The following is a 15,435-nucleotide window of genomic DNA, read 5'->3' as shown; positions in this document are numbered from 1 at the left end:
TTTTCATCTGTGAAATATTCACCTTGTAACAATGGCCAGAACAAACCTGTGTACTTTAGATATATCTGGAGGAAGGGATGAGAGATATTTCCCAGTTTTCAGCAAAGATATAACAAGTTTAATGACAAAGTGTTATTTTCTTTTCCTGCTACATAATATTGTTGTTTCTGTTAGCTGGAGTATTTTGTGAATTATTAGAAGTAATACTAAGTAGTAGTTGTCAAACCAAATACAAGCATTGTGATATGGTCCTTATTTTTTTATACATTAGTTTTTAGTAAGTAATTATTCTGGATTATGACTGCAGAGTTTTCATAACTTACATGAAAGAGCAAGTTTTGCAGTATGTTTTTGGAACATCTCCTGATGGTTTTAAGAGAAAATACAGAATTCCAAATTGTAAGCTGACTATTCATCTGGCTGTGCAAACAAGAAGTGTTTTCAAACTGATGTATTCTGTTCTTAAAGAAAAAGACTGTTTCATTCTTTAAACTTGATGTACTTGTGAAGCCCGAATATAAATGTAACCTTAATTATGTTTCTCTTGTTACACAACTGTGTTGCTCACGTTAAAATTTTCTATCTGCACATATGCCTAGTGCTAGTAGAAGCGTGCTGAATGGTGAAAATACAAATTGGAACTTGTTTCCCTCCACATACATCAGAAACTAGTAGTTGAATGGTGTTTTAAGTCTTTCTCTTTTTATCTAAATACCATTCAGTAATAGATATATTGCTTTCTAGTGATAGCTTAAAACAATTAGTTTTAAGATTGGGAGGAGGTGATCATTTTCCTTGATAATCTCCAACTGTAACATAAATTTAATTTGCTGACCACAAGAGGGTGCTGTCTGCTAGCAGCTTGAAATGCAAAAATATTCTGATGTTGTAGTGTAAGGTTGAATTGTGTTTAAAATCCAAATTGCTTTAACAAATAACTAGTGTTATTTTTATTAGTTTGTACATGGATTTACAAAATATTAGGGAAGAGTCTTAAACTGATGTGATTATTTTTTGCTATTACAGTCATTCTCATGTACTTAGCTCTTGTTTACTACTTTTCACTTGCAGATTTCTGAGTATGGAAGCGGCAAACGTTGGTCTGTTTTACAGACTGGAGATGTGAAAGAAATGACTCTCCAGAGGTTAATCAGGCCTGTGGCAGAGAAGCTAAGATTTTTGTATTGCAAAATTGTGGTTTCAGGTTAGGCTGCACCAAGCTTGATGTTGAGATATTTAGCAGTTGAGTAGAACCACCACTGTAGAGAAAAATACGCATATACCTAAGGGAAGATGTTACTAGCAAGACAGTCAATTCCCTGCTTGAGTACTTCTGGAGTACTTGCTGCTATAACTCTAGTTATTTTCTATACCATTCTACATCTTAATAAAATAAAAGTTCTCTCTTCTTTCTTCCCTGTACTCTATTTACCTTTTTTGCCGTTGTTATCTTAATATGTGGTAAAAGATGGATTAATTCCCTGCAGGGTGTTTTTTTTTCCTTTTGAAGGTATCAGAACGGGTAGAGAGAAGACTTCAGGAGATAGAACAAGAAATGCGTGCTGAAAGACAGCTTGTAGAAAGGCGTCAGGACCAACTGGGACATATGTCTCTTCAATTACAAGAGGTATGCAAATTAAAACTTCCTGTGTGTTCAGGATTAAGTTAGGAATGTGCTGCATTTGTGACCCTGTACCTGTCAACTGGCAAAAGTGCTCGTATCTTTGGCACATTGTTTTAACTATATCAGTCCAGTTCTTCTTGTTTTGGTGACCAGATGATAACAAGTACAGTCTCTGTTCTTCATGATATTGTCTTGTCTATATTTAGACCTTTTTGGTAACTGGCACAAATATTCTTCAAAAGAACCCACCCCCTATGCCCTCCCTCAAACCCCAAACAAACAAAAACAAGTCATTAGCTGTTTTGTCTCAACTAAAACATTTTGTTTCCTAAAATGTAAACTTTGCTTGCAGTGAGCAGTTTATTTTTAAGTTATTTCAACAAGCAATCAAATGCACTGTAGTGGCCAGAGAGCTTTTCATTCCTTTTCAAAGAGTTTCATTCAACAGTATCTGATGAAGTATAAAATATTGTTTAGGAGACAAATACAAATATTTATATTATGAATTAAAATTGGAGACAGCTAGCAGCTTTTTTTCTGCTTGTTATAAGAAATGTATGACAAATACATCTCTGTTTCTGATTTTACTGCTATTTGGGAAATCTGTGTCTTAACATAGTGTAACACTTTATTTCACTCCCTTTAAGATATGATTTGCAGTGTTATTTCTAACTATGCAATAGAGTACTATAGTTGAGAAGAAATGTGCAATTCCTTATTCTTCACTTTTAATATTGGTGACAGTATACATGCTTTTTGGAAGGCAGTTGTTTTATACTGTGCAGTGATATTGAGGAACCTTAATTTCGATTGACGCTTTGTATTTCATGTAAGGCTAGAGACTCTTCAAAGAGGTCATATTCAAGAAAATGCTTTTTTGATACAGATAAAAAATAATGTTTATCAAAATGCTTGTAGTGCTTCTGTAGTGGTGTCTCTAGGAAGTTTTTTGCTCTGCTCATTCTAAACTTGTAAATGAAACGACAGGGTAAGTCACTGATTTGAGTGTTGTGATCAAAAGAAGGAACCAGGAGATAAGGGAGTCAGTTACTCCAACTTTGTATAAACAATGCACGTCTGGTTAATACTAAAAAGATTGGTAGGAGGGGAACATCCTACCCCAGGAGGCACCACAAGATAGTTGATAGAGAAGAAAATCGGCAGTAAATGGGGAAAAGATAAAGGCGGTGGGGTGATGGGGGGAAGGCTGCGACCACTGACTCATTTTAAGGTGAGGATGATGTGCCCTCCCCCTCTCCTTCAGTTTGTGCAGAAGAATTAAAAGGCACTGTAACTTCTAAATCAAGACATGTTAATCAATGAAGGGCAAAGTGTTAAGAAACTAACATTACAGTAAATGTCTATTTGTGTAGTCTGAAGTGTATAAATACATTGAAGTTCTTTTGTGCAGTGTGCCAGCTTTGTGGAATTACCACCTAGCACCCCACTCTGTCCTGACGTGGAACAAATAAGTACCTCTGCTCTGTGTGTATACTGGTGTATTGCACGCTGGGTAAACGACCCCACTTGTGGGACAACACTAGTATTTCAGAAAGAATTAGTGTTTCGCTTTCCCCCCTGTTGATGTCCGAGTGGGTGAAAAGAACTAGAGTGCTTTATTACAGTTTTCATTGCCCTTTAATATGCCTACGTCCATTTCTAGATTCTTCAGTTGTGCCATTAGTCCAGTAGAGGGATGCTTAATGAAATGAGTTGGTGTCATTTGATAGTCTTATCTGCAGATTGGAACAATCTTTTTTTTTTTATCCTTTTAAAGGGATAATGACTTGGATCTGTAAAGATACATTGACACTGCCATGGTTTCCTTAGAAGGATAACTTGAATTAAACTGAATTAATTCAAATGTATTTCAGAGACTTTCATATGATTAGCTATGTGATCATGAGCCCTCAAGCTGGATACCTTTTTTTCTACTAGCTCATCTCTTGAATTTCTTGCAAAATGAATATGAAACACTAAGTACATCCCTGACCTTTCATTTCCCTAAGATGTCCAGCTGTAGATGAAGACATTTTAATCCTTTCTCTTGCAAATTCTATTTTATTCCATGCATATTTTTGTATATTATTTTCCTGAGGACCCCCTTTCTATTTAAAGGATTTTTAGACACCACTATTCAAACCTTCAAAACTCCTCATTCTTAGTTTGCAGGAAAGCTGAACACCTGTTAGTCTGCTTAGTAAATTTTTACTATTAGGAATTTGCCCAAGCCGAGATTCAGAGCCAGTCCTGACTGGAACAGTCTTATTCTACACGCCATACATTCATAGCTGCTGGTGCTTAGAGGAGAATCGCATTCTTGGTGATTATCTTGACTCTCTCAAGCAGTGGCTCATATCTCCAAATCATCCTTCTGGGTGGCTGATCTCAGTCATGACTCTGGATTTCTTGGACTGGACTCTTGTCACTGTATTTGGAAATTCTAATAAAACATAGATTACCACTATTGCAACGAATTATGGATTTTTCAGGAGCTTCTAATGTTTAACATGAAAAATAGAACCTTATGGTGTCAGATGACAAGTGTAGAAGGGAGCTTCTTTCAATAGGTGTTAGGCAATCTTTCTTTGATTACAGAGGAATATGAAGACAGTATCGCCCTTGAAACACCCTTACACTCCCAGTAGCAACAAACAGTATGTCCTCTTCCTTCTGCTTCTCTCATAGCTGTCTTAACAGCTTGGAGAACATCTTTGTGACAGAGTTGCAACTTTCTACATGCCAGATGTCTTTTTAGACTAATATTGCTAAGGTCCTTAGATCTCAGATTCTTTATTACAAGCTGCTATCCAGCTGTCCCACCTTCCTTCCCCACTGAACATTCATGTTAATTTTTTTTCTTCTCTAGGTAGAAAATGGTCTTGCTTCTGGATGGTGTTTGTATATATCAGGAATGGTTCAAAATCTCTTGAACAGTTGGCTGAGCACTTTAGCTCTCACACAGGCAAAGTGTATCACCTTGTGCCCTACCTTTTGAAAAACACTTGTTTTTGAGAACAAAATAGTCTGGATTCTGTACACGCTGCCTCTTTGTGCACTATCATCCTGAGAGGTTGCGGTGTGGGAAGGCTTTGTGAGGAAAATTACATTGTTATGGAATATAAATTATAGAATAAATAGGAATATGAGAATATCTAAGGAGGCAAAAAGTTTAGAACGGATCTAATCTCAAATTGATAGCAAACAGGAAAAAATGACAACACCAAAACAGTCTGAGAATTGGGTATGGCAGATTTAAGTTTTTGAGCTCCTGACTTTTGATTTTTCATATTTTCTTCTTTGTATGTGGTGTTACAGATGAATGGATTTAGTATGGCAAACCAAATAGAGTGAATAATGTAATTTATGGCTATGAAGTATTTGAAATTTATGAATAGTTTAAAAAGGTTGTTATTTCAACAATGTATTTTCAAGCTGAGTAGTAGTTGGCTTCTTGTTGATTTGTTCATTACTTGTGTTAGTGTAACTGATGTATTTTGCCAAGGTGTTTTTTCTTTTTCTGTACTATAGACAAAATTAAATCTGGCTTTAAAGGTCTTTGAGCAAAGTTGTTAGAAAAACTTAATAGTTTACACCATTTTTTATGATTTTTTAAAAAATATCCTATATTTTAAGTAGGCAATTTCAGCAAAACCTACAAGGTAATTATTTAAAAAAAGAAAAGAAATAAAATTCCTGATAAGAATAATTGGATTTTGTGTAAAATATCTGATGTCATCTAACTTTTTTTCTTACTGATCACCCATCACTTGATGGTAGCATTTGTCGCAAAGATTGCTTGATAAGTGAGAGAATTTTTGAGAACAGAGATTCTCAGAGACTCCAGTGTGGAAGCTTACTTATTTCTTGACTGTTTTACAGTTGAAGTGTGACTATATTGTATATTAAGAACAGCAACCTAAACCCAATATATGACATTGCTGGTTTTCTTCCTTATTGTGAAATATGTTCTTTCATGCTGCATGATACTCAGCTATTGCAGATGCTATTGTCAAGTCTGCAAGAGCTTCATCAGTGCCCTCCTTTGATCTCTCATGGGATATACAGAATGATGCTGGACTGGCTATTGAAAAAGGTGGATCTCTTCATTCAGTACATCCATACAAGTGTGTAGTCACTCAAAGATTCTTAGGGAACATTGTAGATGAAAATACTCTTAATGAACACAAGCAACATAGGGAGAGTTTAGCTGCCTTTTTCTGTAGCTTGGGTTTTTAATCAGCTGTTCTTCTTGTGGTGGATTGATTACGTTTGGCCTGAAGGATCAGGAGTATCAGAAGAAGCAGACAAGATGCTTTCCAGTAAATGAGATGTCCTCCACTGCTGAAGCAGAAACACATTAAGGGGTAAACCTGAGTCAGTAAACTCTAATAAATATCTGTGCTGGTTTTTCTGCGAGAAGGCTTGGAACTGATGATAGCAATTGAGGTTTGATTTTTCTAATTTTCTTTAACGGCACTTGTCTGCAATAATACTACTAACCTCAACAGTGATGGTCTTGTAATTTTTGTGGTCTCCACTCCATTTAGAGGGGAGTGCTTGGGTTCACCCATGTAAATATGCATATGGGCAGTCCCTTAACAACAAAATGTTGCTTGCTTATCATTAACCTGAATTTCTTTGAGGAGTGAGAGCCATTTGCCTAGTTGCCCTTTGTCTTCCATTGCCCATCATCTTCTGTTGTCCTTTTCTTTTAATAATTCTGGGATTTGAGGACTGTGGACATGGTCCTCCATTTATACAAATGCAACATGTTGAACAAGAGGAAAGGGTAGAAATGCCTCCTGCAGATACTGATTAGGAGAGAAAGCTTTTCATCTGAGAGCTTGAAGTGCGTGTGGACAGTATGTACTGAGGAACGTATTGAGAAGTAGTCTTTTAATGTATAATGTTCCTAGGGCATGGTGTGTATCTCTGTAACTTAAGTTGTATGTTAGAAAGAATGTACTTGAATTGCTTTGTGTACTTTTGCATACCCTAGTGAGAATAAAGTAAATAACTAAGTATTTTTCTGCAATTGTTATTTGGATGAAGCATGTTTCTACCTAATTTTTAAGAGCAGCTTTTTACTTTGTTATTGTGTTTCTTGTCCTTTGTAATTTGAATTATGAGTTAGATGGACTCTTAGCTCTGTCAGTAGCCTCAGTCTTGTGGTGATCATTGTGTGTATGTAATGTTCTACTGAAGTGTTTGTCCTCTTATATTTCTCCAAGATGCTTCCCAAGTAATGTTACTGGAACGGAGGGTAAGGTTTCGACTGAGTTCTGAAATCCTGTCACTTAATGTGTCTCTACTGATTTACGAAGAAATGCTATTTAAAGCATTTGTGGCTATTTAATGAGACACTTTTTTCATTAGTTTGCCTGTTATACATTTCAAATCAAACAAAATAAAATTTGACTTTTGGATTTGATCAGCAGTTGCTTTTAGTTAAGAAATCTAGTGAAGCTTAAATGTTACTAGATACTTTTAAGGAAAGTGCAATGCCCATAACTGACCACTACTTGTCAGTGTTTTACCATTTTAAGAGAATCATCTTCCTAAATCTCAATTATTAACTTTTATATTTTCAGGGTCTAACTGAACATGACAATACATTTGTTTCAGTCTCTCTTGCCTGTCTTGTATTTCTGTCTGTCTTTTGTATGATGTCTAAACTTTGTATTGCACTATTATTATAATCATAGACTGATTATTAACCAAGATGATATGTAGTTGTATACTGACCATGAAGAAAGTTTGACATACAAAATTTTGCATCTTTAACATCTAAGTTTGCATTATTATTTTGAGTCTATAGTCTGTATGTGCTGCATGTATGTGGGTAAAAATTATTTTCTTTATATTTTTATGTATCTTTTAACAGTGTGTATTGGTGTGTTTAAACAGCAGTTACTGCAAATTAGAAAACTGCAATTAGCAAACAGAAATTAATGTAAATCCTACATCTTCACTTTCTTGTATATTCCTGATACAAACATGTTTCTAATTAGAAAGCAGAACAAATATGCTCATCTTGCCAGTGCTACTGACATGTATATATGGGTTGCTTTAACAAAATACATTTGTTGTGTAAACTAAAACTATTTTGAGATTCCTCAGTACTTTATTTCGAACATGAAGACACCATCACCTTGTACTGTTTGTTTGCATTTATGCATCCATTTTCTAAAACAAGATCAAGTATCATTCTTAAATGGGCTTTAAACAGCTTTTATATGCATTGGATGGCTTTACTAATTCCTGTGCTTGGCTTCCTGGGTTTTGTTGAAATGAGTCCATGTGATAATGCTTTGCACACTTTAGGTGAACAGAATCATCTTTATAGAACACTTTGAACCCACTGACTGTGGTAAGGCAATGACTATATTTCTGTCTTAAGCTAATAATTTGGGTAGGCCGGAAGCATTTTTTTCCTTTGTGCAACTGGATACTTAGAATATTTGCATTCCACTGCACATGCTGTGAAGTGCAAGAGGCTGGTGGACTTTCAACAGAGTGGGGTAGACTGACGGTCAAAAGCATTATTGAAAATTCTCTTTTTGCATGTCTTTATCTCTGATCTTTTTAGACAAACATAAACTTGATCTGTGCTCTGAGCCATCTGGATGTTTAATGCATCGTTGATACTTGCTCCTTGGCTCTGTGCTATGCCACCTGTGGCTAATGGTTTCTGTTTTGATTGTAGTTTGACTCTGTGTTGGAACATGATCAAGTCTCATACATATCTGTCACTGAAATAGCTAGGCAGTCTGTCTTTAAATGCCTGGCTGATGTGTCTAGGTAGCATACTTGGGCCCATGCTAGCTGCTAATGTAGCAAGTTAGGGAAAGACTTTTCATTCAGATTAGAATGTGGTACACTTCTGCCTTGTTTTAAAATAGAGCATGGGGCTGGTTTGCTTGTGTATTTCTGCTAGTATGAATATAATTCACTGATCAGTCTTGCTTTGAAAGAGCAAATTTCAGTTTGTGGTCTGTGCCTTACTTTCAAATAATCTGGTTTTATTTAAAAAACCAAAACCTAACAAACACCAGAACCCAAACCCTAACAAAAGTTAGTAGGCTTAAATTGCAGTAAAAGTTATGATTTGCTATTGGAAGATTTTCGTAAGTTGGAAAGATTGAGAACTGTTGTTACAGAGGCCTCCGCATAGTTTTCCCCATATATAAGAAAAAATGTCTGTCCAGCAGGGAGTGAATTATTTTAGCTATTTGAAGTTCTGAGGTTCAGTACACTGTATATGGATGAGGTATGTTGAGCCGGGGTATACCAGGTATATTAGTATTCTAATATTGTTTTATGCTAGTGAACTCTAAAAAGGCCTGTAAGAATTGCTCTGCTGGGTTAAATCAAAAGTTTGACCTGTCAGGGACCAGAGCCTGTTTCTGACCACCTATGCAGGCAGTGTAACATCTAGCTGGTGCCCCCCAAAACTGTGCTGTGAACACCTCTTTACATGGAAGTTCTCTGTTTCCTTGTGGCCTCCTCCATGCCTGTCCCCTCCGAGGCCTCATCAGCCTCCTTGTCAGCTTTCTCCTGGCCAACCTGGAGATTAATACTTTCAAGAGGAGGATCTTGGTGGGGGAATCCTAATGACTGTAGGCCTTTTCCTGTTCCTTGGTGCTTCAGCATTGCCAGGTAGAGCTCTCCTGGGCAGCGTCTGCCTGCTGCTTGGGAGACATGAGGGAGGAGCGTGTGTTGGAACTGTTGTCCTTAGTATCCCTTTCCTAGTTCCCATTTTTGACATTTGACTCCCCCAACCCCTTCTTTGGAGACAACAAATGTAATCAAAGAATCAGTTAGATCTTTACTTTTTTTTAAAATTTTCCTTTAACCCTTCCTTTCCCTAGAGAAGCCTTTAGTGGAGGAAAAAAACCCAAGAGTGGCATAAGCTAGTGAGAAAGAATTATTTTAAAAGGAGTACAAGAAGGAGGGAGAATGTAGAATTAACATTCTAGCTGATGTTTGTCTGTGGATGACCAGATGTTTCTGTTACTTAATGACATTTTGAATGGTTAACTGATTGCCTACCTAGCACTTACTGGAAAAATGCATGTTTCTCAGTTGAAGCAGTGCTCATGAGCTATGATTAATTCATTATAACATTGCATTCTTTTTGCAGTATTTTAACTCAGATATATATATATATATATGAACTGGTTTTTTTCTTAGAAATTAAATGGTTATGGGCTATGTTCAAAATATGTGGAAAATAAATCCGAACATCTTATCTGTAGTATTAGTGATAGTAAGGGCTGCCTTTTTATATGAAGTTATTGGTATTTAATAGCCCAAATATCATTCAGTGATCCTGATAAGTTGAAATGGCATATTAATTTCTGTAGTTTCTTCTGAGAATTAGGGATGTAGTACCGAGGCAGAGACATACTTTTTGCTTTCAGTAAGGGAAATATTTGAAAATTTTCCTAGTATTTCTGATTCTAGCCTAGCTTTAACATTTTCCTTATGATGCTGACATCTCTAGCAAAATCTACCCATGAAAACTTGCATTTTTGGTCCTCTATTAATTATTAATTTAGTACCAAATATAAGGTTGGCATAGAGGTGACTGTATATAACAGAGCTTATAATTTTGCTAGTAAAAATGCAGCTCAATTGCAGTTAGTACACCTTATATAGCCTTCGTAGACTGTTCTAAACTGGTACTTCTAGTTATTAAAGAAAACCCAACTTGTGCAGCAATGGCATTAGCTGAAGTGATGATCTTTGATTTTTGTTCACACAGCTTTTTGGGAGTTCTCCCTAGAGTATTTTTGAGTAAAATGGGAGTGTGTCAGGTCTGTGTGCAGTGAGTTTTATAGTTGTCTGGAATAATGGATTTGAATCTGTGCTGAATACTTAGAGAAATATCTTAAATATGTTACGGTCTTACAGTATCTGAATATGAATCAGTAAGATTAAAAGTGTAATTCATTAGGTAGCATAATATTTTCAGTGGCATAGTTATGACAAATATCTTCTACAATCTCAGTTTTTAGTGTAAACTGTTCGAGCAGGAAAGTAGTCCAAGCTATACCAAAATGATTATGTTTCCTGCGTTGAGAATAGAAGACTGAGATAAGTATATAAATCCATTTATTTTCTCCACAAAGCTACTTTTAGAAGCAAAACTTGTAAAGCTGAATGCCTGGCTTCACTGAGCTTGATTAATACCTTGCTTCTGTTTTCATACAGTGAAATCATTCCCCATTATGCAGTGAAGGAAAAATGTTCAAAAACTGAATGAAATTGCACTATTTATAGGGGCAAATTTCAGGGATATTTTTTTAAGGAAATACTCCTTTAAAATACAAAATGAAAATGCTGCTCAGGAAGAAAAGACTGGGAAAAAGACACTTCTTTCTGGACAGGCTATGTGTTTCTGTTCTGTTGTAGTTTTAGCAAGTAATGGTGGAAGGAATAGATGTACTTATGTTTCATGATACTGGGTGAAAGGTGTGTGCTAAGGTCTCTAACTGGCTTGTTGCTAGTATGAAAACCGCTTTGTCATGTTGTGCAGCAAAGAAACAAGATTTATTAACACAGTTACTCAAAATGAAAACCAAAAATTCTATCAGTATGGCTAGTGATCTCTCTCAGCTGGTGTTTCTAAGTGATATTTAAGATGAACCAATGTCATTGTTATGGTTTGAGATACACAACCCAAGTTTGGTTATGTTGCAAATTGTATGTGTCATTAATGTCTGTGATGTCTAATGCATTCCTTTGCCTGTGATTGGCTATATTCTGCAAATGGTGTTGCAGAGGGAAAAGATTTTTGGAATTAATATTCAAGGCAATTTCATTTTTGTAAAATGCTTTAGAAAATGTGTGTTTTTAGATACTTCAGTATCTAAATCCATATGGATTTCTTTTTTTTTTTCAAAGCAGGGCACATTAGTGTCAGTAACTTTTGATCAGGAAAATTTCAATTGATTCTGTCTTAATACTGTGATTCTAAGCATCTGTCCAGATTCAGATAAAAATAACTTTTTCCCTTTTTTGGCTTCCAACACAACCTTATGGTAATGTTTTCCTTACTACAGTGCACTGTATTTCATATCATGCATATTTTATATTAGAGAATATATTCTTTTCATCTGATATGTTCACAGTTTATCTGTAGGGGATTTCTTGAGCTTCTCAGTCCTTCATCTCAAAGTGTTTGGAGTCAGCCTTGAGTGTCGGGAGCTCTATACATCGGAAGGATGTTAGTGCTAGTTTTGACTGTATTTGGCCCTGTTCTGTGCATGGGTGTGTTTATGTATGCGCGGACTTATATTTATTTTTTCATAACAATATACATTGGTTCCACATGAGAATATTAGACATAGACAGAAAGCATTTGTCTAGATCATCTTAAATATATCAGCAGATTCTTTCATTTTAACAGACATACAAAGAAGACTTCTGTAACTTTTATAATGAAGTTCACAATATGTCTTTCCCCTCTAAAGGCTTTAAGGAAGCAAGATGCTAAAGCAGATGAAACAGAAGAACTCATGAAAAATAAACTCGTGAAATATCAAAGTGAAAAGAACCAAGTAAGACTTAATTTTCTTCTTTCTTGTTTGGTTTTAAATAAGTGTGTGGTGTCGTATATTACAGTATATGCTTCCTTTTCAGAGAAACCAGCAGGATGAAGCTTTCTTTACTCTTGTTATCACAAGTGGTTTTTCTGCATCAGAGACAGTGTGAATACAGCTGTGTTGAACTTCTGCCTTTCCTTTAAAGTTCTTTAGTTGTAGTGTTCCTTCTAATGACTCTTCCATCCTGCCAGGCAGACAAGCTTATAACTTTGGGGATTATCCTTGATTTCTTTCTCCGATTTCTCTCTGAATCTATACATAGTCTGCTGTTGCGTATTTGCAGCAGCTCAAAGACGCAGCTTTTCTTCATTCCTACAACTAACACGTGCTAGTTTTGTTGCACCATGGTAATTATTCATTGCTCTTATTGAAATATCTGTTGTGATGTTGCTCTCTTCCTTTTCACAAAAACCAAGATTTCTTACATTTCTGTTCCGGCAGGATGCTAGGGCTGTATTACACTTTCTAGCTTTTTTTCCCTTTTATATTGAGTTTAGCCTTTTTGGCAATACTTTCAAAGTTATACACCTTTATGCTAAACCATTTATGTAGTGTTTTATGTTATGTTACTCTCTCCATTCCATTAATGCTGGTCCTGTTTACTTTGCCCATTTGCCAGTCTCTCAACATCCTCTTTGAGATTATCTCTGCAATAACAATTTCCGCTGTCAAAAACTATATTTATTTCCATGTGGATCCTTGTGATCTTTGAACTATTTATGGCAGAGGTCAGAAAATATTTTGTAGCTTTTGTTTTCTGTTTTTTTCTGAATGGTCATCGGTTTGCTGACTATTTCTGATTAAACATTTTTAAATTCCCTTAATATTATATTTTTAGGAAAAATCCTAGTTGTATGAAATTCTGGGCACTTAAATTTCTCAGTCATCTTGTTTCCAGAGTAATTCAAATATATCTTCTTGCGCAAACAACATAGAAAAAATGTAGAATTTGCCAATTACCAGTTCTACCAATGCATGTCATCTTTAACACTTTTATGAATGAAGTATGGAACAAAGGTGACTTCAGATGTTAAGTCATTGTTAATTTTAATTTGAGTTTAAAAGTATGTTTCAAATCCAGTCTTATCTTCCTTTTAACCTAGAAAAAACTTGCTTTTGTGCTTTTTTGTTTTGGATTATGTATATCACTTTGTATCTTCATGTGATATGGAATACTGTACAAAGTTTGTAGACTGTAAGTTAAATTTTCTTTATGTAATTTAAACAAATATAGCAGGGATTTAGGGCAAATGAAAGTTTGCTTTAGAATTTTGGACAGATAAGAATAATGTGTATATTATACCTTGTTTTAAGTAGATGCTTATGTTGATTAACTTGTGCCAGAACTAAATAGTTAAAATACACTTTTGTACTATGATGCATACATTGCTTTTCTTCCTTCATCATCTTCGGTAACGAAAGCTTGAGCAGGAGTTGGAGCAGTCCCGGAAAAAGTTGAATGAATCAGAAGGCAGTAGAGAAGCTCTTTTGCATCAGGTAACTGCTTTGGTGTGGCATAAATCCTGAAGTCTTCATATTAGGCTATGTCTGAGTCTTTTTGCTTAATCTTCCTATCTCATACTTGGATAACACTGTTTTGGGAAGGGAAGGAGGAGGTACGGAAACACTGGTTTAAGAGTCTAAAATATGTGGACCGAGCCTTGATATACTTCTGCTTTCCAAACTTCTATGTATGTATGTTCATATATAATAATTATACTAGTGGTAGTAGTTATGGTACTTTTTAAGAACATAAACACATTATTTGTAACTGCCCTTCACAGTATGCTTTAGAACAACTTCTATATTAGTAATTATTGTTATACATAGTATTTGCTGTATTGTATATTAACATGTGATAAAAATATATAAAAAACACCTGAAAATCTGTCTGAAGTGTGCTCTAAACAATACCTATTGATGCACATATGATTAGATCTAGAAATTGCAGGAACTAGGATTATAGCTTTAGAAAAGTGTCCTTTCTCCTAAACATTTCTAATCATTCCTTCTTTCGGAGGAGCTGGGGAAAAAGATTGAAATAAATAGGGATGAGGCAATTGGCATACCTTACCTGTTAGCATTAGTTGTTTGACTTCTGTATCTAGTAGAAGTTTGAGTTGTCTGTATTACTGTTCCAAATTTAACTCATTGTGCATAAAATATAGTGCTATATCACATAGTGGTAATAGGAGTTAGAGCTGTTTTCATGCAGTTCAATTTTAGCATGTCATATTAATTTTCCTGTACATAATGTCATCTTTGAAAGTGCTAGACTGTATGTGATAGGAAAAACATAAAAAGCCCCTATGTTTCTTAAGAATAAGTACATTGTATTTTTAATGACTAGAATTTAAATAAAATATTGCTTATTAAATTTGTTTAGATGTTTTCACTAGCAATGCAAAAAGACAATTGCAACATATAAAATGGTAGCATTTTGTTTGGTCTAGAGAAATTAATGCTTGTCTGTGGTCAACATAACAAATGTTTCCATTAATTTTGAATAATCACTTTGTGGCCTATAGTTGGGAAGTAATTTGTCTTTCTGTTTACCATCTGCAGTGCTCTTGAGATTTATTTATAAATATTACTTGTGTATAGTCTTTTTTCTTTTTTTGTAGCATTTAATAAAAGTATGCTATTTACTGTTTCATTCTCTTTCATTAAACATTTGATACTTGTACATGCATTTTAGGTTGAGGATCTTCGTTCTCAACTTTTGAGAGCAGAAGAAGACCGTGTAGAGTTGCAACACCAAATTTCACATGTTGCTATGCACCGCCAGAGCTACCAGGATGTACAAGATGATGACAGGAGAATTAGAACAGGTACAACTCTCATGTTTTGCGCTAGAGGCCTGCAAATTAGTTAGCCTGGACATTAATTCTGTCTTTGAGTTTCGGTCCAGTTATTCTACTGTTTCAACAAAAACATCCATTTAACTCCTCAGCTTTAAGTTGATAAGTACAATAAGTACTGGCATTTATTAAAAAATAAATAACAATGAGAGTTAAAATTTAAAGTACCATCATTTGCATGGTTAAAACAACTGAAGATTATTAGAGACAATTTCAGCGAAGTGGATAGTGTTTCTACAGAAGAAAAACATTTGAAATATTTTTAAATAATAACTTTTCCGAAATACTACACTTCGCTCCATTTGCAGTTTAAATTCTGCCATGTTGAAAATCATAG

General features: G+C 35.1%; 1 protein-coding gene across 1 annotated transcript in view; it reads left to right on the top strand.

Annotated features, from left to right (window-relative positions):
- The window catches only part of CEP128 (centrosomal protein 128), a 143,048-nt gene that overhangs the window by 19,389 nt on the left and 108,224 nt on the right, over positions 1-15,435 (top strand). Inside the window, exons 8-11 of the mRNA XM_074824860.1 lie at positions 1,511-1,627; positions 12,106-12,192; positions 13,660-13,734; positions 14,936-15,068. Of these exons, the coding sequence (XP_074680961.1) occupies positions 1,511-1,627; positions 12,106-12,192; positions 13,660-13,734; positions 14,936-15,068 (412 nt within the window). The remainder of the gene's footprint in view (positions 1-1,510; positions 1,628-12,105; positions 12,193-13,659; positions 13,735-14,935; positions 15,069-15,435) is intronic.

Source organism: Strix aluco, chromosome 4 (genome assembly GCF_031877795.1).
Source record: "Strix aluco isolate bStrAlu1 chromosome 4, bStrAlu1.hap1, whole genome shotgun sequence".
Classification (NCBI taxonomy): domain Eukaryota; kingdom Metazoa; phylum Chordata; class Aves; order Strigiformes; family Strigidae; genus Strix; species Strix aluco.
The sequence above is the reverse complement of the archived record's forward strand: the minus strand, read 5'-3'. Positions and strand labels throughout refer to the sequence as shown.